The sequence below is a fragment of the Megalobrama amblycephala genome, unplaced genomic scaffold (assembly GCF_018812025.1).
Source record: "Megalobrama amblycephala isolate DHTTF-2021 unplaced genomic scaffold, ASM1881202v1 scaffold433, whole genome shotgun sequence".
In the NCBI taxonomy this organism is placed as follows: Eukaryota; Metazoa; Chordata; class Actinopteri; order Cypriniformes; family Xenocyprididae; genus Megalobrama; species Megalobrama amblycephala.
The window spans coordinates 59,207-85,000 of NW_025953376.1; the positions used below are offsets into that span (position 1 = coordinate 59,207).

Sequence of the window (25,794 nt, forward strand, 5' to 3'; positions counted from 1 at the left end):
AGTGGCCCTCCAGGAGCAGGGTTGTGTCATGATCATTACTGGGAGTGCCCTTGTCTGCCACTAGAGGGCACTCCATCCCGGACTCCTGTTTTCACCCCTTGGACTACATTACCCATAAATTAACAAACCACAACCAAGGACAGAAACAACTGAGTATAAATAGACAGACACTAATGAGGAAACACAAAACAGCTGGGTGCAATGACATGGGATAATGAGTCCGGAAAGTGCGTTATGGGTAATGAAGTTCAAGGGGTGAAAACAAGAGTCCATGACGAAGGCCACCGTCCAAGCCATTGAAAGAGCCATGGCCAGCCTTAGTCTGACAGAGATCAAGGACACAGACAGAACTGCCAGTGCACCACTTTCTGATTGAATCTGGTTTGTCTTATTGCAAACGAATTGTGTTGCTTTAAAATCTAATGTGAATACATATTACAAAGCGCTCACCAAAACCATGTTTTCTATTGATTTACCATCTAACGAAGTTATCATAGTTGGTTAAATTTAAGTCTTTGTGCCACCTACAGGCCTTTTGGGTGAAGTGTAGGTTGGTAAAGAACTTGCAAAATAGCCATAGTTACATTACTCTTTTGATAGAATAAACATGATTAATAATTGTGATTATAATTTTGAGGAAACTGTGGCACTGGCTGTCGTGTCGATGATGTCTTCACAATGGATGATCTAGTCGACTCGATCTATCGTGTCAAGGCACCGGTCCTCGGTCTCATCTGGAAACGGCCCCGAATCCGGTTGGCTACGGTAAACCTCGGGATAAACAGAAAGACTAATATTAGCATAGATGCCATTCTTTTTTCTGATGTAACAAGTACATCTGGGTGTTATAGGAAGTGTTCCCGGTTCCGGCTGAACTAATTTATGCAGCCTAATAATCCTTTAACGGATTTCAAAATATAAATATATAATGTGTTATGTGTATGCCAGGTTAAAGAGATGCGTTTTTAGTCTAGATTTAAACTGACAGAGTGTGTCTGCATCCCGAACAATGCTAGGAAGGTTGTTCCACAGTTTAGGTGCCAAATAGGAGAAGGATCTACCACCTGCAGTTGATTTCGATATTTTAGGTATTATCAGCTGGCCTGAATTCTGAGATCGCAATAAACATGAAGGACTATCATGTATTAAGAGCTCACTTAGGTACTGGGGAGCTAAACCATTTAGTGCTTTGTAAGTAATTAGCAAGATTTTAAAATCTATACGATGTTTAACAGGAAGCCAATGCAGTGACGACAGAACTGGGCTAATATGGTCATACTTCCTAGTTCTAGTAAGAACTCTAGCTGCTGCATTTTGTACGAGCTGTAGTTTATTTATCAAGCGGGAGGAACAACCACCCAGTAGAGCATTACAGTAATCTAGCCTCAAGGTCATGAACGCATGAACTAACTGTTCTGCATTCTTCATTGAGAGCATATGTCGTAGTTTAGATATATTTTTAAGATGGAAGAATGCGGTTTTACAGATGCTAGTAACATGGCCTTCAAATGAAAGATTGGTATCAAAGAGCACACCCAGGTTCCTAGCTGACGACGAAGACTTAACAGAGCAGCCATCAAGTGTTAGACAGTATTCTAGGTTATTACGTGAAGAAGTTTTCGGTCCAAAAATTAGAATCTCTGTTTTTTCTGAATTTAGTAGTAGGAAATTACTGGTCATCCAGTTTTTTATATCAGCTATGCATTCTGTTAATTTTGTGAATTGGTGATTTTCGTCAGGGCGCGAAGAAATATAGAGCTGAATGTCATCAGCGTAACAGTGAAAACTAACGCCATGCTTCCTAATGATATCTCCCAAGGGTAGCATGTACAGAGTAAAAAGCAATGGTCCTAGTACTGAGCCTTGCGGTACTCCATATTTAACTTGTGATTGATATGATATCTCATCGTTTACTACTACAAACTGATAACGGTCAGATGAGTATGATTTGAACCATGCCAATGCAATTCCACTAATGCCAACATAATTTTCAAGTCTATTTAAAAGAATATTGTGATCGATAGTGTCAAATGCAGCACTAAGATCCAGTAACACTAATAGAGAAATACAACCACGATCTGATGGTAAGAGCAAATCATTAGTAACTCTAATGAGAGCAGTCTCAGTACTATGGCACGGTCTAAATCCTGACTGGAAATCCTCACAGATATTATTTCTTTCTAAAAAGGAACATAGTTGTGATGAAACTGCCTTTTCTAGTATTTTTGACAGAAAAGTAAGATTTGAGATTGGCCTGTAATTGCCTAATTCTTTAGGATCAAGTTGTGTTTTTTTAATAAGAGGTTTAATAATAGCCAGCTTAAAAGTTTTTGGTACGTATCCTAATGACAAAGATGAATTAACAATATTAAGAAGGGGATCTATGACTTCTGGAAGCATCTCTTTCAATAGCTTAGTTGGTATAGGGTCTATCATACATGTTGTTGATTTTGATGATTTAACAAGTTTAGACAATTCTTCCTCTCCTAAAGCAGTAAATGAAATGAATTTTTCCTCAGGGACACTACAATGCAATGTCTGACACGATACTGTAGTAGACGGTTGCATGGTTATAATTTTCTCTCTAATATTATAAATCTTGCAAGTAAAGAAGTTCATAAAGTCGTTACTGCTGTGCTCTTTGGGAACATCAGAAGTTGAAGCTTTATTTCTTGTTAATTTAGCCACTGTATCAAATAAATACCTAGGGTTGTGTTTATTTTCTTCTAAGAGTTTTGAAAAATAGGCAGATCTGGCAGTTTTTAAGGCCTTTTTGTACTCAATCATTTTCTCTCTCCACGAAATGCGAAATACTTCTAGTTTTGTTTTCTTCCAGCTACGCTCCATTTTTCTGGCTTCAGTTTTTAGGGCCCGAGTGTGCTCACTGTACCATGGTGTTGGATTAAATTCCTTAATATTTTTTAAACGCAAAGGAGCGACTGAATCTAATGTGCTGGAAAAGACAGAGGCAATAGTTTCTGTTGCAACATCGAGGTTTTCTAAGCTGTCTGGTATGCTAAGGTGATGAAACTGTTCAGGAAGATTATTTATAAAGCGATCTTTAGTGGTAGAAGTGATGGTTCTACCATATTTATGGCAGGGAGGCAGTTTAGCCTCTTTGACTAAATGTAGTATACACGAGACTAGATAATGATCTGAGATGTCGTCACTCTGCTGCAGAATTTCAACGGCATCAATATCGATTCCATGTGACAATATTAAATCTAAAGTATGATTACGACAATGAGTGGGTCCTGACACGTGTTGTCTAACACCAATAGAGTTTAGAATGTCTGTAAATGCCAATCCCAATGAGTCTTTTTTATTATCTACATGGATATTAAAATCACCAACAACAAGGACTTCATCTGCAGCTAGTACTAACTCTGATAGAAAATCAGCAAATTCTTTGATAAAGTCTGTATGGTGTCCTGGTGGCCTGTATACAGTAGCCAACACAAATGTCAACTTACATAATGTTACGTAAAGCACCATCACTTCGAAGGAATTATATTTGAAAGACTTTTGACTAATACTGTAAATATTACTATAAATTACAGCAACACCTCCCCCTTTGCCTTTCTGTCAAGGATTGTGTCGATAATCATAACCTTGAGGGCTGGACTCATTTAAAGTAATGTAATCGTCCGGTTTTAGCCAGGTTTCTGTCAAACACAGCACATCTAGATTATTGTCTGTGATAATATTATTTACAATAAGTTCTTTTGAAGAAAGTGATCTAATATTTAACAATCCAAGCTTTATCATTTGTTTATCATTATTATCTCGATTTTTTATTTGTTGAACATCAATTAAATTTTTTCCATTAAATGGGTTTGGAAGTTTTTTGTTTTTTATTAATTCGGGGTACAGACACAGTCTCTATTTGATAATATCTAGGTGCAAGAGTTTCTATGTGTTGGGATTTATCTGACTTCTGTAACGTGAGGCAGCTAGCAGACGGTCGGTTTAGCCAGTCTGTCTAAACACTTCCCTCCCAAGTGCCAGGGACCCCGGCCTAAGATAACGCTGGACCCTGCACCTCAGATGCCGTCCTGGTCCTCCAGGAAGGAAGAGGGGAGGGCTAAGTCTCGCTGCAGTCTTCAGTGTTCCTCCTAACAACCTGTTCAGTTCCGGGCATTGGAGTAAATTTTGCAATTGCGGACAATGGGTCCATTCGAGCGTCCATGCAATTGACTGCTGTTATAGCGAACACAATAAAAAACAAAATTACTTGACAAAAGAGCACTTTTCCTCTTCCCAATACTTTGGGCATCAAATAATTCAGCACCTAGCCACCTGGGCCAAGGCTTGGGAAGCCATCTCTGGTATGTCAGAATGGGTTCTCAACACAGTAAAACGAGGTTACTTGCTTCAATTTGCTCGCAGATCCCCCTGCTTCAGGGGCGTGGTCAACACATCAGCAATGTAGCACACATCCTCTGCACCAGGGGCATCACTAGGACCGCTAGATCGCTCAAGCCCCGAATGATTTAAATCTAGCCCCCAATTTTTTTTGCCTGGAACAGGTCCCTGAGTTTCCCACGGAAATGTGATATGAATTAAGTGAATATTGGCTGTTTAATCTTAGTTCAGAGCTGTCGCTGACTGGTAATTGTTGAAATCTGTCTCCCTCCACGCACGCACACGCACCACGTGAGTGATTTCAGCCTAACCTAGATTACCTCCAGAAGTTGCGCGCAACAGCAATCAATCTCACAGCAATTTAAAAAAAAATAAATACAAAGTGTGAGAGAGAGATAAAAAATAACACAGTCAGCGCTGTACAGTCCTCTGAGAGACAATGGAAAATAAAAAGAGTCAAACAAGTCTTCTTCATTTTTGGCAGAACACAAAGAAAGGTAACTTTTAGCTGTTCTGAAACTCTGTTAGGTGAAAACTACGGGAGTAAAATGAACGTTTACCTGCTTAAATTAAAGGATACAGTGATTTGGTTATTATGGTTTCATTTTCCACTGTGGGGCTGATAACGGCCGCTCTTTGGAATGTAATACAAAAGCATCAGTAGTTTCCTTGGTAACTGGTTTACTGATGATATGAGATGTAAACAACGTCCGCATTATGAAGGATGATCAGATAATTTTTTTTTTATTATTATTAATTTGTGTTTATGGTGCTTAAATAGATGCCTTAGGGGACCGTTCACATATCGCGTCTAAAGACACGTGGAAAGCATCTTCTCCGTCTGCCGTTGCTTTGCAATCATGAACTGCGCTCTCCATGATGACGAAGAAGTATCAGCAAAGGATTAATGATTTCTAGCCCAAACGATGTAATGAAACAGTGACAATTTAAGTCAAAACTGAATGAAGAGAATTGAGAGATGTAAAAAGTTACATATGATTAATGTGTGTTACTTTGCTTGCCAATTAAAATTTGGCAAAAAAAAAAAAGCTCTTTATGCAAATCATGTTATCTTATCACCCACCCCCCAATAATAACCAGCCCCTAATGTTTTTAAAACCTAGAAATGCCCCTGCTCTGCACTGAAGTGATGAGCTTACAGTTCTGCCATCCCATAGCGAGTAAGGCTTCTACAGCTGCTACTCCCTTGTTCCCAAGAAGGATGATGTCCTCAGGCCCATCCTAGATCTCAGACATTTGAATCGCACACTTATGAGATGGCCGTTCAAGATGCTAACTTTGAAACAAATCCTCTACAGTTACACTTACAACAATTACACTGACTCTGCCCTGTCTGGGCCTTAAGAGTATATGCAGAGCACTCTGCCCAGTTTAGGCAGTCAGAGCAGCTCTTCGTATGCTTTGGTGGCTGCACCAAAAAGCTTCCGGTCACAAAGCAGAGATTGGAACTTGGAAGTCCCTGCACTGCAGGCACGAATTCTCTCTGTCTAGTTGGAGTTGATCTCTGAGTGAGCTCAACCCGCCATTACCTCTCTGGAGGCTCCAACCTCAGTCTGAGCCCCTTTCTATTTGGTGTAGTTCTTCACTCTCTTAGCCCTATTGTTCCCAAAGACCTTTATGCATGAATCTTAAGCTTGGGCCTTTGTCGTTCTGCATACATAGCACGCTGTGATTCAGTCGAATTAACCTGAATCCTATGGTGAGATGAGCCAATTATATAGGCAGTTGCCCTGCCCATTCTGGCGGGCTCTGTCCTCGTTTTGGTGGGATGCGCCCCGATTGGCTTGCACAGAAATGCTGCTTTGCCATAGGTTCGTGCAGTTCTCACTGCTCAGCCAATAAGCATGCACAGATCTCTGCACTGTTATGGCTGTGCAGTTCCACTGTGTTATTGAATAAAAGGAGTTTTATACAATACTCATTCCCGTTATCTCAGGGAACCGAGTTTACGTCAGTAACTGAGTACTTTTTTTTTTTTTCAGCGATCAGCTCCAGTCCAGATGATCCAGTGATACGGATTCTTATGATGGGCAGAAACGCTTCTGGGAAAAGCTCATCAGGAAACACTATACTGGGAGAGAAGAGGTTTAAAGTCCAAAAACATAAAAAGAAGCATGAAGCTGAAATTTATGATGCAGTAACACATATCGGAGAGAAGCAGGTGCATGTGATTGATTGTCCAGATGTACTGGATCCAGATCTGAATAAAGAGAAGCTGGAGATTATGAAAGAGCAGCTGGTCTCTGGATGTTCAGCAGGTCTCAGTTCAGTTCTGCTCACCGTTCCTCTAAAAGAACCTGTGGGAAATGAGGAAGAGATCCTGGATTTCTTTAAGTGTTTATTTGGTCCTGAAGTTCAGAAGTACATCATGATTCTGTTCACACATGGAGATGAGCTGGAGGATCTGGATGAGACCATTGATGAACATCTACAAAACCATGCAGATCTACAGCGACTGGTGACTGAATGTGGAAGAAAGTTTCACTGTTTCAATAACAAGAGAAAATCAGACAGTCAAATACAAGGACTACTGCAGAAGATTGAAGGAATGATGATGGAGAATGGAGGGAAATTTATCATGAAACAAATGAGGAGGAATGATAGCATGGACAATGTTTTCAATTGTAAGATCATTTATTGTTGTAAATTACTTCAGTAATACATGCAAATTATTCATTAGGTGTGAGGCACTTGTATTTTTCATGCTCAGATTTATTAAGAGCTTCTACAAATGCATTAAATATAAATGTCACATTCATTTATTAAGACTAATGATGTATAATTAAATAGCACATTGATGTGATTTGATGTTTCTGTTGTAGTTTCAGGAAAGTCTCCAGCTGAAGATTCATATGTGATTAATATGATTCCTGGGAGGAAAGATCAGATCAGGCTGGTTCTGCTGGGAAAAACTGGTTCTGGGAAAAGTGCAGCAGGAAACACCATCATCGGCAGAAATGTGTTTGAATCCTCCATCAGCTCAAACTCTCTGACGAAACAGTGTCAGTTAGAAACTATAGAGAGGATTAGTAAACAGATCTCAGTGATCGACACACCTGGACTTTATCATACTAAACTCAATGAAAAGGAGGTTAAAACTGAAATAGTGAAGTGCATAACATACGCCTCTCCTGGACCACACGCTTTTATCATCGTCATTAAAGTTGGTACATTCGCTAATGAGGAGAAAAATACAATAAAGGAGCTTAAAGAAGTGTTTGGAGAACAGATGGAAAAATATTCCATGATCCTCTTCACTCACAAAGATCAGTTAGAGAAGCAAAATAAAACTATTGAAGAGTTTCTGGAAAATAATTCAGATCTTAAAGAACTTGTAGAGAGTTGTGGAAACAGATTCTTCTGTTTAGACAACAAGTCAGCCAGTTTCACACAGTTCAGAGATCTGATCAGTAAAATTGATAAGATGGTGAAAGAAAATGGCGGCTACTTTACAAATGAAATGTTTTATGAAACAGAGAAATACATTCAGGAGATTCAGAAGCAGAAACTGGATGAGAAAGTTAAGCAGTTCAAACAGAAGCATAAAATGGTTGATCAAACAGAATGGCAGAAAATATACTGCCGTTTAATAGAGGAGTCAAGACGAGAAGTGCTGTATGGTGACAATGCTCATATATGCATAGCTGTGCACCAATTTCTGATAGTGGCAATTCCTGAGGAAAAAGAAAGTGCAGTAAAAGAGGCTGAGAGCAAAAGAATCAGTCGTAGGAAGGCAGTTCGACTTGCATTCAGAACTACAGGAAAACTAGCAAAACAGAAGATGTGTGGAATTCAATGAGATATTATTTAATGATCAAACACACCAGACTTTTCCTTGCTAATGATTGTTCTTTTTGTGATTGTCATTTGTCAATATATTGAAATCATCTATGAACTAGAATGTTACAAAATCACAAGATTTGTAAATTTAGCCCATTTTGTGTGTGTGTGTGTGTGTGTGTGTGTGTGTGTGTGTGTGTGTTTTGCATACTGTAGATGTGTGAGGGCAGGGCGTTGTTTTATGCCATTCCTTTAAGATCTTCTCTCCAGATAAACTTTATTGCTTTATTGCAGGATGCTTGATCTCTGTTTTGTTTAGCAGGAAAATCAAGTCTTACAGATGGCCCCTGGCCCATTGGGGCAAATTCAATGAGTCCCTGAGGGGCCACTTTTGGACATTTCCTGCTTCCATATGTTGTGTGTTGCTTTCAGAGTGTTCATAGGCTGTCACCTAACAGTGTCAGTCGATGGGTGAAGGAGTCAAGTTGTCACCTGAAATAACAACATCTCTGTGTCACACAGTCCCTTTAGGTGTGTACTGTGTTGATTGGATGCTGTAGCAGCTGGACATGTCTGTGATCCTCTTGGTCAGGTTTGCTTCCACCTGCACTTGGCTGTGGTGGTATTCTGTCTGTAGAATGACTGGTTGTACCAAGTCTGTTGTGTTGGTCAGCATGAGCAGAAAGTGTCAGAAAAGTCTCATTACACTTTGTGGAAACACCTGTGTCCTCCCCAGTTTTAATTGATCCTGTGAGAAGTCCTCGGGTACCTTCAAGTAGAAGGTTTGGTTTGCCGGGCAGGTCAAATCTCCATGGGTGAAGAATTCATTTAGCTGATGATGCTCCATTGTGTACAGGACACCTGAACAACTTCTGAGTGACCATTCGATACTTGAACACTGATGAATTTGGTGTTATTGTAAGATGAGAAAAAGGGTTGTTGGAGAAACAGAATAACACAACATAACAAATGATGAACATGTCAAAAGTGCGAATGGTAAACAAGGTCTCCCTTTCAGAGTCCTATCTTTAGTGAGCAGGTCTCATTTAATCACCAGATTCTTCACTATGATAGTGGAATTTAGACTTGGTCTGGATGAGTTAAAGGCAAGTAGCAAAGAGTCTAAATAACTAGTATATTTACCAGTGGTGCATAATTAAATATATCACATACTTAAACATCCTTAATGCAGAACTAAGGTTTCATTCAAGTCAATTAGAGAATGGAATTTACAGAAACAGAGATGTGGCGACCAGGGCGGGCGAGAGCCATGAGAGAACAGCTCGAGGCCGGTAGCGCGAGTGTTAATGAGCTCCACCTGGGAGGCGCACCGGCCTTGAGTCTCTCACGGAGGAGATCCGGGAGCATTAAAGGAGGAGCGACGTCAGTGAAGGATGAGAGAGGACCAGGCCTGGACTTTATGTTATGTTTTATTATGTTTGTGTGGCCGGCAGACGTCCGCGAGGGTCTGCCGGCGTTACTTTCATTTTGTGTTTTGTTTATTTTGGTATTAAAGTTATGTTGAATATTCGCCGGTTCCCGCCTCCTTCTTCCCGTATTTACGAACTGTGTTACAAGAGATTTAAAATCTTTTGTTTAGCTTTTACAACCATCATCTGTGCATTTGATGTACAGGCTAAGCCACACTCAAGAATAGAGGTCTAGGAATTGAGTAACTGATTTACAGAAATGTCTGCATTTCATTTCTAGCTGTTTAGTTCAATTTGTCATTAGTCATATGTTGGAAACTAGGGGGCCCTCCTAGTTTGCAACAATGCCAAGGACTGAAAGAGACCAGTTACATTATAGAATAGGTCTAATTTAGATTTTTAATTTGTAATTTGAATTATCAGAAATTCTATTAATTGATGTGTGACTAAAGCCATGCACATGTCCTGCATATTACAGTGCTTCCATTATACCTCAAAATTGACACAATTAAAACGAAAAGAAATTATGGCAATAATTTCCCTTGTCCTATATGTATGAAGGTGAATGGTGTATGTTAGATTTGTATTATGTGCATAATTTTAGCCTAGCTAGTCTTATGACCTATGCCAGTAGAGATGTTGTGAGTTTGTAGTGTGTGTGTTCTGTATGTTTGTGTAGAAGATGGGTGGTGTATATTCTACCATAATTGTGTTGCATAATTTAGTTCCAGTTCTACACTGGGAGGCGATGTATCTATTAGTGTCATGAGATGTGGATGGCCTCTTGAAGTTTCTACACCCCCATCTCCTGCGTGTGAAGTTGCGTATCATGGCCCTTAAAATGGCAGCTGTCAATCCTGAAAAGGAAACAGACACACAAGGAAAACAGTTTATCTTGAACCTTCAAACAAATTGTGTTAAGATAGATTGCCATCTTAATTTTTCTTGAATGGTTTTATCCAGACAGTTGTTGCAAATGGCTTTCATCTGTTAAGATTGTATGCCATTAGAAGAAAATTTGTTTTAGATTACAGAGACATAGAGCATTATTATGATTATGTTTCTGCAAAGAAAAGGCCAGATAAAACTGAATGTTAGTGGTCAGATCTGACTGCTGATGTGTAAGCATTGTCGGAAAATCTTACACCTTGAGTTGCTATCACAGTCTGTTATCTCATGAGCATTATCACACCCGGGTTTCCTTGGGGAATCTCACATTAGTCAGATCTGTGATTAGGGCACCAGATCACCTTTTGTGGTGTTGTGCTGTTTGTTTAGCAATTGGTATTTATGGTGTACTTCAAATAATTGACCATTTGGACCTCTGTGGTCTGTAAAGACAGAAGATTTTCTGCCAGATATTAACATTTCACACAACTTTAATTACATGTGCAGTAAAATAACTTCCCTGATCAGATCCCATATGATCTAGCGCTCCCAGAGAGGAGTTTGCTAACACTTTGTCCACTTTGTTTGTGGTTTTGTTGCAAAAGAAAATCAAAACTTAAACTTCCTCTTGTCACTGGGTTACAGATCAATAGAATCAAATTTTAATTCCTGTTCTGATCTTGAATGGATTTAGCCTATTCAAGATATGACAATCGGGTTGATTATTTTAGTTGTTAAATACTGGTCATTGTAATTTTTCTCATTAAAGATTCTTGCACAGATAGAAGACAAAGAAGTTCTTTCCCATTAATTTGATTTATTCCTTCCATTTTTCTTTCAGCACCAGTAGTGCTCCCAACTTCTGCCTACATTCTGGTTCCATCTTACTACATTCTAATTCCTTCTGCTTCTCTCCAAAATCCTTTCTTCTTCCAAACCATTGCTTGAATCATCATGAGATTAAAGGCCATCCCTGGCCATCATAATATAATATATATCATGATGTGATCATAATATAAATTATATTATATTGAAACAGTATACATTAAAAATAATTTTATTTGCTGGTATCAAGAGGGTCTTGGCTGAGTAATTTTCCCAGAGAATGACTTATCACCTCACTGATCTTTTACAAGGCATTTGGCCCTGCAGCTACAGCTGTGATGAAATTGCTTTGTGTTCACAACAACAGGACAAACTGGAAACAGTTATAGACTTTGATGCTGTGAATGTTGGGTCAAATCATTTGCTCAACTTTAAGATTTGTGTGACTACAATATAGAACTGGACACAATTTTCTTATTTTTGGGCTAAGATGTTATCAGTTACACTCTTCTGAGAATCTTTTTGGATATGAAAAGAAAGGTTGGACAAACACAGGTCTGATTGAGCACAAAGATTAATTTTTGGTCTGTTTGTTTTTTCAGTCTCTTTTGAGGCACTGAACAACATACAAGAGTGCAGTGTTTATTATTTCTCTGAACTAAGACCAGAATTTTTAATTCTGAACTTAACCAGTGCTGTTTACACCATTTATGCATCAGTCGTAAACCTTCTTAGCACCTCTTGAACAATTCCAAAGTATAGTAATTTTATTCTTTGGCTAAATTTCTTTTATGAAACAAAGACAAGCTGAGCATGTCCTCTGAATGGCTGAAACCCTCAGACTTGCTTGCAAGTTTCTCAGTGACATCATATTATCATTATATACATTAATTTTAACCTTTAGTGTTTTCCAGTCTCTAGGACTTCTGCATGGCAGCAGTTCTCCAGGACTGAGACAGAATCATGCACAAATCTTTTCTTTTGAAAACTTTTAGTTTTACAACATTGTTTTGTCCAGCTTTACATTTTCACACACAAAGGATTTCAGTGAGATTTTTCTCCCTTGTTATCTTTTTTGGTTTGTCCAATCACAAGATTTTTTCCACAACGTGACCATTGGCTTATTTTCCAGTGTTGCAACGTTATTGCAGCAAGGCAAATAAACATGTAGCTGGGCATTCTTTACCTCAGAATTTAGGTTTTAATTTACAGTCATCTGTTGAATACCAGAATGAAATTTGGATGATGTTATTCCAATTTAAGGTTAATCTCTTGCTGCGTAGGCAAAGAAGGAGAACTTTAAAATTAAAGTAAGGGATATCATTTCTCATCTACACTGCTGCTATCATGTCCCTGATAAAATGCGGTTGTCTAATTCTCCAGCCCCACCGGATTTCGGTCTCCGGTCTTAAATATGGGTATGCCGACCCATTCTATAAATGTGTCAATAGCATGCAGCTATCTTTCCCTCAACACTTCTAAAAGGCAAATAAGAATGGACTTACCATACAGCTGAAGAAGGAGAAGATCCCAATGAAGAAGGAGAAGATCCCAATTTTCCACTGAAAAGACACTCGCCAACAGGATATGGGAGATCACGGAGGGAATGTCACCACTTTGTAAGGAACCCTGCATCGGCCCAAAAACAGAGTCCGACACCCCCGGGCGAAGGTTAACGCGTGTATGCCTTTTCAGTGTCTCTGAATGTTCACTTAATTTCACTCGTTTAATCTGACTCCAATTTCAAATGATTATTACTCTTAGGTTGTGTTTCCAATTAGAACTTAATCATTTGTTATGTATTAATTTAGATTTTTGGATTATTCTGATTACCTTATATCTTCAATTATTTCGTTCACTGCAGTCCCGGTATCGCTTTAGAAGAGTCACTTCGGCCGTTTAGCGCTCTTCCCGAACACAAACTCGTCAGTTCTGACCTTAAACATTGGATGCAGGGTAAATAAGTCGGTCGCGCTCTGCTTACTCGTAACAAAAAGCATAGTTTTTATATATTTACGAAAACTGCAACTTATTTAAGGCAATGATTGTCAGAAATCAGAATTGATGTGCCCCATGCTCCATCTATTAAACCTTCCGTATGATAAATCCTGAACACAGATTTGAGGTAATACCTTCGCTTTGATCTACTAGATATAATGAATTAAGAATAATACAGAATAAACCAAATATAACATTTTATTTGTCAAGTAAAAATATATTGTGCCAATTACTTTACAATTAGACAATTAAAGCCAATTCAGAAATGATAAATGCATAACATGGATTACTCAAAGAAATGCATGAACACAGTGACATGTGAATGTCTTAAGACATTCACCCATCTCTGTGGGGGCCTCTGGCTACAGATGATCCCAACTGACTGCTTTGCTTTTTACCTTTTATACCAGAACCAGAACAAAAGGATTGTAAATATTTATTTCACCAACACCTGTTTTGGGGGAGAGGAGAAGAGACACCACCCAAAAGGAGGACAGAATTTTCCTTAGTTTTCCATCTTCTTCATAACACCAGTGACTGCTGTGAAATTGAGACCATTTTATCAATCGCACTGAGACATTTAAAATGATACCAAACATAAAAAGGGAAAAACAATAAATACACAAGTTACATTATATGTTTTTAATAACTTTCAGTCAGGGGGAAGGGAAGGTGTGTGTGTGTGTGTGTGTGTGTGTGTGTGTGTGTGTGTGTGTGTGTGTGTGTGTGTGTGTGTGGTGGGGGGAGGCATTGTCCTTTTGGGGTTAGGGCAAGGCGTTGCCAGTTGCTACTTCTTTGAGATCTTCTTCTCTAGGCAATTTTTATTGTTTTATTGCAGGATGCTTGATCTCAGTTTTCGCTTGGCAGGAAGTCTTACGTATGTATATTTGTGTATATGTATGTATATTTGTATGTTATAGTTATACATTTACCATTTCTATATTCTGTGGAATAACCTCCACATTTCAGTATATGATATATGACATTTATATATTTACTAGATATACTTACCAGCAGTGTTGGGTGTAACGCGTTACAAAGTAACGCGTTACTGTAATAATATTACTTTTTTCAGTAACTGGTAGTGTAAGGCATTACTCGTCTGAAAATGGTAATATTATTACAGTTTTCCCGAGCTAGTTACTTGCGTTACATTTACCAGTAGCACCTTCTGACACACAAGGCACACAACACAGAGAACAGAAGGGAAGGGGAGGAGGGCGTGAATGGAACAGTGATTGGTCTGGGTTTGGCACGAGGTATCATTTACCATCACCGATTGGTCGACACCCGGCAGCCAGCAGCAGAGCGGCACCCTCAAAGTCAAAGACAGATGGGGAAAAATGGAAGCGTCAACAACGGCAAGCTCTTTTTCAGAGGAAGGTTCCCAGCAACAGAAAGCTAGTTTCGACGGGTGGAGATTCAGTCATTATTTTGAATATGTTCAACGGAAGGAAAATAACTTGACGGTGAAGTGCACACTCTGCCCGGGGAGAAAGCTGCTCTCCACCGCTTGTAACTCTACCTCCAACTTGAAGAAGCACCTGCAGCGACAGCACGGACACATCAAGCTCGTTGCGAAGCGACAGAGTGACATGAACGAACAGCCCCACAAGCAGCAAAAACTTTCATTTGAACATAAAATACTACCAACATCAAAATCCGAGATAAATAAGCTTGTTGCCTCGTACGTAGTAGAAGAAATGTTACCTCTTTCTACCGTCGAATCGCTGTCTTTTAGAAAGATACTCTGCAAAATACCGATAGGAGGGACAGACCAGCCGTTTTCCGACAGGAAAACCTTCGCAATGTACCTAGATAAATGTTACGCCATGATGGAAAGTGAGCTGAAGAAAACGTTTGATAGCACTGAGTATGTGTCAACGACCGCTGACATCTGGACTTGTCACAACAAAAGCTACATAGGCATGACTGCCCATTGGATTGATCCAAGCAACTTCCATCGTGAAAAAGCAGCCCTTGCCTGCAAAAGAATCAAAGGACGACACACATATGACATTGTGGCCACTGAAATTGAGCAGGTTCACTCATCTTATGGACTGTCAGAGAAGGTCACAGCAACAGTCACAGACAATGGATCGAATTTTGTTAAGGCTTTCAGGTCAGTTGAATAATAGTTTACTTACTTGTACTTATTTGCAAATGTTAATGAATTGTTTAATCTGATTGCATTAACCCTCTGATGGTCTTTATTTATGTCTACACTCGTGTTTTTTGGGGTCTCCAGAGACCCCAGACAATAACATTTAATTTTGTAACAAGATAATTTTTTTTTTTTTTTTTTTACAAATGTAATTTTATTCTGTTTGTTAATGTCTTTACTCAACATTTGTGCAGTTTTTGGAGAATTTATGATATCTTTTAAATTTCTATAAATAAATAAATATTTAAATAAGCTTTTTACAAAAAAAACAGCATTTGATGTAAAATTTTATAAAAGACCCAGATTTCTAACTTTCATTCATGGGGGTAACATGGATCATTTTAAATGGTTTAATGTAACATTTATGCCCATTTTTTGGAAAATGCAGTTTAAAAAAAATAAATAAAAAATCATTTTAACCACTAGATGGCTATAGAGCTCCACTATATGCTATTTGCTATTTGACTACCTGAAAGATATCTTTTCACAAGTTGGATTCAGTTGGATTCATATCTAAACATTATAAAATCACAATTATAACAAAAATAAAATTTGAATTGAATAGGCCACACATTATAGTTTTTTTTTCTTCTTGCACTTCTCAGATTCAGGGAGTATGAGCCCAAGCCAGCAGCAGCAGCAGCAGCATCCGATTCAGAGGACGAGGGATCAGGGGAGGATGAAGAAGTGTCATTTACCGATGTACAAGAAGTGCTCTCCATGGAACAAGAAGACCCAGGACACTTTACTCTCCCCCCTCACTTAAGATGTGCCTCGCACACACTTAATTTGATATCAACTGTTGATATTGAAAAATGGTTGACAGTGACAAACAAAACAATTTACAGAAGTGCCACTGCAAAGTGCTCTGCCCTCTGGACTAAGGCCAGCCGGTCTACAGTAGCTGCAGAGCTAGTGGAAAGCCTTTGTGGAAAAAAGCTCATGGTGCCTACAGTGACGAGATGGAACTCTTTCCACAATGCAGTTGCACGAATAACTGAGATATCCAGACCACAGTTGACAACTCTCTGCAGTCAGTTAGGTGTACGAGCCTTTTCCGAGGGAGAGTACAAATTCCTTGTAGAGTATTGCACAGTCACAAAACCGCTTACAAAAGCTTTGGACCGTTTACAAGGTGAGATAAAGTATAGTATATATATATATATATATTTCCCTTTCGAAGGGAACTCCACTCTGCGTTGCCACGCTTTGGGGAACGTCACACGTGACTCGGTGTCTGAAAAACCAACTATCCAACAACTCCAATGCTCATTGGCCGGCGACAGCCTATGACGTCATAGGGGCGCGACCCGGATGTATAAAAGCGCGCCCGCGGGAGCAGTCATTATCTTTTCGTCTTTCAGGGACTGCCTGTGTCTTGCCACTATCTGATTTCTCTAATTTCGAAACTGTGAGTATCTTGAAAACTATGTCTGAGGGCAAAAGTTTTAGGAAGTGTGCGGATCCTTGTCCAAGGTTTCTGACCCCGGAGGATCCTCACACCCTATGCAAACGTTCATGAAATGTGTTTATCTGTGTCCCAGGGAAAAATTTGACACTTGATATGCATATTTTTCTGGGCGTTTTCTGTCTGGAGAGGAGCACGCCACGCATACACAGTGCTTGAGGGCACTGCTGTGTGTTTGTCTGGATGACGATGACGTTCGTGTTTGACGTCATCGCGTCCGTTGGCGAGCGCTCCTCTGGCTGGTTGTATGCGAGCTGCTGTGTGTTTGCGACGCGCTTCTCGGCGGGCTGCAGCTGCCGGGAGAGCGCGTTAGGAAAGGGGCCGCGTGCGGTCGGCTCGACGAGCGGTTCCTTTCTGTTTATTGATATGGCAGCTTCCATACTTTCCATTCCTTTCTGATCTCCGCGTTTGAGATCGGGAACGCATGGAAAAACCCCTAGCCATTCAGATCAGTATCTGAAGCCAGACAGACGGGAGGAGGAGGAAGCGAGAGTGAGACGGGTGATCGATTGTAAACACTGTTGCGTTTGTAATCGATCTCTCAGCTATAGGGTGATTTATATCTACCCTCTTCTCCTCTTCCTCCACCTCCTCTGTGTGTATATATGTATATATGCATATGCATGTTTGTATGTATGTGTGTATATATGTATATATAATCACATATCATGTAGTCAACATCTGTGCACGTTCAGGATTACACCTTTGAACAGTCAGGCCGGTGGCCGGCCCATAATGAAGCTTTCTCTGTAGGCCCGCCTTCTGGCTTGATAGTGAAAAGGTTCGTGAGGCTTATGGAACCGGGGGATATCATTCTTCTCCTTTGAAAGAACGAGGAAGGAATCTCTGGTCTTCGAGCCGCGGGAAGGTAAGACAAGGTCTTATTTAATCGCTTAAATGTTCGACCTTGTTTTTATTCCTGTGTTATTTCCTGAGTGTGTGACAGTAAAAATGATAATGGGTTTTTTTGGGCAAAAAAAAAAACAAAAAAAAAAACTGGAGTGTTGAGACTGACTGAGCGAGCCACAGAATGGCTGCTGTTCAGTTTTCTCTGTATGTTTTGCCGTTCGACTAATTTCAGTATGGTTTGAGCTGGCACTCATCACTTCAGTTTATGCGTTTGTGGCGGTCCTAACCGGCCGCCCAGCGTGATAGCTGTGATCTTTGCTGTATTTCTTATTTGAATTTCGAGGTAGAGATCAGGCTTATTATAGCGCCTGTTATTCTGAATAGGCCTGTATGTTTTTTGGCCAGGCTAGAACTAAGTGTATGTATGGTGTATGTATAAATAATTCCCATATGTATTTAGTTTTTTGGCCTTCTCCTGAGGGAGTGGCTGAATTTTTGCCCAGATTATCCCATTGCTTATGTAGGTGCAACGATGAGTGTAACAGCTAGGTTTTTAGACTGCTTTGTTAGAGACCTGATGCTGTTTCTCAGGTGGTAGGCCCTTATCTTTGCGTAGATAAGTTTATGCTATTAATGCTGCTAGGCCCCACTCTCTAGAACATTCATGCTGAGAGGAAAAAATATTTTCTTCCGAGCCACTTGATTTTCAAGTTTGAGTTGACACTGCCAGCATTTTAGTTCTGTCCTCTAAGGCTTGGAACAGATTTGAGAATCTGTAGCAATGATTTTATTTTTTCTCTCTGTCAAATGGCATGTATTTCAAAGTTTCCTTTGAGTTCTGGACGTTTGCCCTACATTTGGTATGTGAGCTTGATATGCTGCCACAGGTTGGCACCTGCTTATGATAGTAGGCCTTCTTAAAAGCGGCCTCTATGTAAGTATTTGGTGAATCCTTTCCCCAGTGTTACTGAGTGCATCACCTGTTGGATTGCATACTCAGGGTAGCTAGATCACTTTTTGAGAAAAGTTAGTATCTGTCAGCTCCCTTTCAGTTATCTGTTTATCAGCTATATTGCATATACGGTGATTGTAGGCTAGACTGTTCAGCCTCCTTCTAGTTAGCAATAGTTTTATACTGCTGTATAATAGATTTCAGTCTGCTCACATACTGTTTTTGGATTTTACACTGCTTCAGGCCCTGCAGCATGTTGTTTGAGGTAGCAGGCTCAACTAGCCTCCCTTAAGCCATGTTGGTTGTGTGTGGTTCCCTTTAGTCACAAAACTTAGGGTACTTTGCCTGTTTGGAAAGTGTAGCCTAGCACAGGTAGCAGTTAGCTTCCCATAGTTAATTGGGTTAGAGCTGGTTCCCTGTAGCTTGGTTCCCTGGAAATTCACGAACTGAAGCCACGTATCATTGAATCGGCAGGCCCCTTCAGGCCTCCTTTTTAGTTTACATGTTGGCACAGATTGTGTTTTTCTGTGCGGCTTAGGATGAAATGACAGTAGTGAAACCTTACTGAGGTTTGGTTTAACCTATTGTTGCCTCTCTGAGTCGATGATTCTAGTTGAGCTAAGAGCCACCTAGCGCTTAGGTTGGATCTTTAGGCTCCTGGAAACGGCCACGAGACTTACGCCATGTGTCCTAGAGGATGCTAAGCCTGCGGGCCGCCTTTTTGGACACACTGGTGTTTGTTTTGGGTGTATTTCTCTCTGAGAACTATTTCTATACACTTTCACTGGCCAGGGGCCCAAGTGGTAGATACAACCCCCTCTTTTGCGGGTTGTTTACCAGGCTTGGGACCTAAACACTGCCACGAGCTGATGCCACGTGTCTGTTGAGGCTATAGGCCCCTTCAGGCCTTCCTTAATACGTGTTGGCGTACGCGGTACTCCTCTTGCTGTAAGAGTAAAAGGTGCTTTTACTGAGTACACTGTTCATGGGATCGTGGCAGGTAAGGACCACCCCGAAAGGCCATGCCCCACCCTGATGGATAGGCCCTAATCAGGCCTGTTCACGTTGGGTGGCAGCATTCTATGTATTTCTTCTGAGGAAGTTTTAATACATGGCTTGTTGGTGGTCTGGTTATCTTATTCTAGTTGAGCTAAGAGCCACCTAGCGCCTAGGTTGGACCTTGTGCTCCTGGAAACGGCCACGAGACTTACGCCATGTGTCCTGGAGGATGCTAAGCCTGCGGGCCGCCTTTTTGAACACACTGGTGTTTGTTTAGGTGTATTTCTCTCTGAGAACAATTTCTATACACTTTCGCTGGCCAGGGGCCCAAGTGGTAGATCCAACCCCCTCTTTTGCGGGTTGTTTACCAGGCTTGGGACCTAAACACTGCCACGAGCTGATGCCACGTGTCTGTTGAGGTTATAGGCCTTCCAGGCCTTCCTTAATACGTGTTGGCGTACGCTGTACTCCTCTTGCTTAAAGAGTAAAAAGTTGTTTTTACTAAGTACACTGCTTGTCGGATTGTGTTGGGTGGATTATCATAAGAGCACTGTGCAGCTTCTTTTGCTGCCATGGAAGTTATCTGTCTGCCGCAGGCTAGACAGATGTTCAGAATGGCTTTTACCAAAAACGGGCCACTTTCTGAAGTTTACTTCTGTTTTTATATAAAACTGTTGTCATGTTGTAAGCCCTCTCGGGCCTCCATGATTATGTGCTCTTGGCATAGTCTACCTGTTAGGTGAGCTCTGCGCTTCCCCCTTGGGGTTGGACTTGTAATAGTGCTTAGCTCCCTAAGCTGATTATGATGGTCAGGCCTTGATCAGGCCCCGTCTTAAGAATCAGCCCCAGGCTGGTTTGTGCTCCCCTTTCAGGGTTTTCAGCGCACAGCCTCCTCAGTGCGTTAATTAAGCACTGGGTAGATCCTAGGTGAGCGGATTATCTCCCCTCGATGTGAGGGTTCATAGCATTCAGCTGAGTTCTGCTCTCCAGGATGCCCGTCTGTACGCGTGGGTCTGAGCTGGTTTCTGCCTTTCTGCAGTCACTCTTACCTATTTTCTTCTTCAAGAATGCATTCTAGAGGCTCTGTATTCAGACAGGGTTGGCCTGGACTAAGTCTGTTCCCCTAGAAGACCAGGTCGGCCTCCCTGGTGGCAATGAGGGTGACCCCGTTCCCCTCATGAGTGGCTGGCCGAGGTTCCCTTTGGTTCCTTGGCCACATTCCCTTAAAGGGACCACTTTTTCCTTCGGGAAAGTGGGTCCCGGACGCCTTAGCGGTTTCTTTAGGCTCTATTTTGTTGAAAGAGAAAGGTAGAAGTCTTTTGGAAGTTCAGCTTGGGCTGTTGGCCAAAGGGAATGCTGTCACTGACAGCCTGGTGTGACCCGAGGGGGAGTTGCTGAGCAGTTCGAGGACTGCTTTGAGACCTTTGTTTCAGCCATATTTTTTGGCAGGCACTCTCCTTAATCATGGCGGCGTTGGTATATCGTTCCCCAAAGCGTGGCAACGCAGAGTGGAGTTCCCTTCGAAAGGGAACGTCTCAGGTTACGTATGTAACCATAGTTCCCTGAGAACAGGGAACGAGACTCTGCGTTCCTTTGCCATGCTTCAGGCGGCCTGCTGGGCAGTCCCTTCAAGACGATGGATAATGACTGCTCCCGCGGGCGCGCTTTTATACATCCGGGTCGCGCCCCTATGACGTCATAGGCTGTCGCCGGCCAATGAGCATTGGAGTTGTTGGATAGTTGGTTTTTCAGACACCGAGTCACGTGTGACGTTCCCCAAAGCGTGGCAACGCAGAGTCTCGTTCCCTGTTCTCAGGGAACTATGGTTACATACGTAACCTGAGACGATATCTAATATATATGCCTTTCCTTTTTTTGAATGTTAAACATTTGAATCAAACAAGTAATTCATTCATTGATTCATATTCATTCATTCCAGGGGAAAATGATTGTTATTATGGCAATCTATTACCGACACTGGAGTCTCTGATGTTAAAGACCTTGGCATTGCGTCCCGGCCTCTCCGAGATGATGGCAAATCTGCCTGATGTCATAGTGCAGGTAGGCTGTGAGTGTGTATTTAAGACTTACTGACTGTAACTTTGTGTGATATGAGAGAAGCCTGTCATATGCACAATTGCACATCCCTCCACTATCACAGATGCTTCCATTATCACAGTCTTCTAAATTTCACACTGAAATAGGCTCTTAGAGAATGTAAGAATTGTATACTGGTACTGTGTTTCTGAAGACCCGGTATAGTCAATATGCCTGTTGCATCATTTACATGTCAACTCCTTCCACAGGAAGGTATGTTTTTCCTCTTTAAGAGAAATATCTAATTTTAGAAATCTCTTTCTTACAGGCCATCAAAACCCGCTTTGCTTCTGTTTTAGACAGTAGGGAGGGTCTCCTGGCTGCTGTCACTCTGCCGAAGTTCAAGATGAGGTGGTTGAGGGAAGAGACCAGGAGAGAGGCCCTAAAGAATCTGCTGATAACAGAGTGTCGTGCTTCACCCCTGGCTGCCCCCCACAATGAGGAGCATGAGGTCAGGCCTCCACAGATTAGTCCAGCATCCAGCAGTAGTGAGGATGACTTTTTTGTGTTTGAGGAAGAGCAGGATTCAGGATCTTTTGGCCCAGACAGGGAGGTGATGGAGTACCTGAAGTCTGGGTCAGAGATGGGGGTCCTAGACAACTTCCCCAGAATTAAGAACTTATCTTTAAAATACAATACAGCACCAGCATCCAGTGCTCCAGTGGAGAGGCTATTCAGCCTGGGAAGCCTTGTTCTCACTCCAAGGAGGAACAGGTTAGGAGACAGGCGCTTTGAGAGACTCCTCCTTATGAGGTATAACCACTACTTTGACAAATAAGCTGACACATTCAGAAGCTCATATTTTGCACCAGAAAAATGCATTACAGTAAATGCCAACTGTATTTTTCCTTTTATTTACTTTGAGACTTCTGTATTTGCTTTAACTCATTTCAACAACCTACCTCTCCTCTGCACTGTGTTTTGCTTTTTAACAATTTACCTCTCCTCTACACAGTGCTGGTAAGGCCAGTCTTTTTATTTATGGATATATTTTTTTGAGGAAGTTAATATTTTTTTTGTTTGTACTTGTTAATCGACAATCAAATTGATTTTTTGCACTAGATGGTTTTTGTTAAACATTGAAGAAGTTAATATGTTCTTGTACGTGTTATAAATTGACAATCAAATTGATTGTTTGCACCAGACGGTGTTTGTTAAACATTGAGGAAGTTAATACTTGTTTGTACTTGAGTGCACAAGTACAGTTGTTTGTAGTTATTTGTGCTAGACAGTGCCAGTCTGTTGTTGGCGTAATAAAGACCCTAAAGAACACTCCTCCTTTGTATGTTCTCCCTCCATCTGATGCATCTCAGGCAATTATAGAGTAATTAAGAAAAAAAAAATGTAACTAGTAATATAACTAGTAATATAACTAGTTACTTTCTCCAGGGAGTAATAAAGTAAAGTAAGGCATTACTATTTTTGAGAGTAATATGTAATATGTAATATATTACTTTTTTGAGTAACTAGCCCCAACACTGCTTACCAGATCATTTTTAGTGTCATCATTTGTTTTTTCTTTTTTTTCCTTTTTCTTTTTTTTCTTTTCTTTTTCTCGATATGTTTGTTCTGTTATCTTTTCTCTATATCTTCCATCTCTCTCCGCGTGTAGACTTCTTATGTTATGTCACCTTGTTATGTTACGTTATGTCACCTTTCAATCATTCAATAAAAAAAATAAAAAAAAAACAGTTCAGAACACTAGCTGCTAAGAGTGGATGGAATGAACAAGCGATGATTACAACATATCATCAATGATTGGATCCACAAATGCTGTTGCATTTCGCTGCATACGAGGATTCCATCGGGCTTGAACGGTTTATCCAACTCTCCTCCGCTTCTCCACTCGTATGCAGTCGTGTCTCGAGGAGCACCAGGGCCAGTCTCAGCACAACACCTTCCTCTGCCGGCCAGAATCCGTGAGCCCTCCAGAACCAGCCCATGAACCAATGCAAGTGGATTCATCTCGCCTGACCCCAGCTGAACGGCAGAGAAGACTAACCCAGAATCTGTGTCTGTACTGTGGTGCTCCGGGACATGTACTCTCTGCATGCCCCACTCGTCCTCCTCGTCCCATGGTGAGTGCCATCTTCCCTTCTACTAATAAGATGAAACCACACACCACTATAGTGAAGCTTATTGCTGCTGATGTCTCTATTCCAGTTACCCCACTCCTCGATTCTGGGTCAGTAGGCAAATTCATCTCAGGCGCCATCTGCCACCAGCTCAACCCCAAGACCACGGCTACGCCTGCTACATACCAGATCCACTCGATAACTGGAAAACAAGTAAGCAGACGACAAGTTAGTCCGAGTGTCGGCCCATTACTACTTCAAATCAGTGTACTTCATGTGGAGAGGATTTCGTTGCTGGATCTGGAGGAATCCACCACTGTCGTGATCTTAGGGAGTCCGTGGTTGGAGCAGCACAATCCCATCCTCTCTTGGAAGACCGGTGAATTCCTGAAGTGCGGCGACACCTGTTTTAATGACTGTTTCTCTGAATTCCCTGTTCCACATTCTCCAAGTTCCAATCAACTCCCTGTCTGTGCAACATCCATCGAGAGTCCATTAGAGAAACGTTCTGTGGATATACCAACCTGTTACGCCCCCTTTGACCATGGGACTGTGCCATCGATCTGCTTCCGGGTGAGTCAGTGCCCAGGGGAAAAATCTATCCCCTGTCCATCCCGGAGGAGAAGGCCATGAAGGAATACATCAAGGAGGCCCTGGCTCAAGGCTACATCCTTCCATCAACTTCCCCTGCTGCTTCCAGCTTCTTCTTCGTGGCCAAAAAGGACGCAGGCTTACGACCTTTTATTGATTACAGAGCTCTCAACAACATCACCGTCAAGTTCAGGTACCCCCTTCCTCTCATCCCAGCGGCCCTAGAACATCTCTGTGGTGCCACTGTGTTCACCAAGTTGGACCTCCGCAGCGCGTACAACCTCATCCGGATACGCGAGGGGTACGAGTGGAAGACCGCCTTCGTCACGCCCACAGGACACTATGAATACCTGGTTATGCCCTATGGCCTGGTCAACGCCCCCTCCGTATTCCAGGACTTCATCCATGAGGTGCTCCGGGAGTTTCTCCACAAGTTCGTCTTGGTTTACATCGATAATATCCTGATTTACTCCTGGAGCATGGCTGAACATCACCACCACATGGCGGAGGTCCTGAAACGCCTGAGGGATTTCCAGCTGTTCCTCAAATCCGAGAAATGTTCCTTCCATCAACCCTCAGTGCAGTTCCTTGGCTATAACATCGACCACAGTGGCATCCGGATGGACGAGGGGAAGGTTGCAGCCATCAAGAACTGGCCAACTTCTACCACTGTGAAGGAACTTCAACATTTCCTTGGCTTCGCAAACTTCTATAGACGGTTCATCCAAAACTACAGCTCCATGGCCAATCCTCTCACCAGTCTCCTGAAAAACAAGCCCAAGTCTCTGTCCTGGACAACATCTGCCGAAGAAGCTTTTAACACCTTAAAGGAAGCCTTCACCACCGCTCCTCTCCTGGTCCATCCCGATCCAGATAAACCCTTCATAGTGGAAGTGGACGCCTCCACAACAGGAGTAGGAGTGGTCCTGTTGAAGCAGCAGGGGAATCCGAGCCGCCTCCATCCATGCTCTGCCTTCTCCCGCAAGCTCAACCCGGTGGAGGTGAACTACGACATCAGCAAACGAGAACTGCTGGCTGTTAAGTTGGCCATCGAGGAGTGGAGGCATTGGCTGGAGGGAGCCAGACATCCATTCCTAGTACTCGCAGACCACAAAAACCTGGAATATCTTCGTGCTGCCAAAAGACTCAACCCAAGACAGGCCCGCTGGGCTCTCTTCATCACCTGCTTCAATTTCACCATTTTATACAGACCTGGATCCAGAAACATCAAGGATGATGCCCTATCTTGACTTTACACTCCTGAAGAAAGCACAGAGGAACCTGAAACCATC

The 25,794-nt window shown here is 41.6% G+C and overlaps 1 protein-coding gene across 1 annotated transcript; it reads left to right on the top strand.

Annotated features, from left to right (window-relative positions):
- Positions 1 to 271: 271 nt before the first annotated feature.
- On the top strand, positions 272 to 8,185 carry LOC125261561 (GTPase IMAP family member 8-like). Its single transcript, XM_048180111.1, has 3 exons — positions 272 to 356; positions 6,369 to 7,010; positions 7,209 to 8,185. Exons 1-3 carry the CDS (start codon positions 272 to 274, stop codon positions 8,183 to 8,185), a joined length of 1,704 nt encoding a protein of 567 aa, XP_048036068.1.
- The last annotated feature ends 17,609 nt before the right edge of the window (positions 8,186 to 25,794 follow it).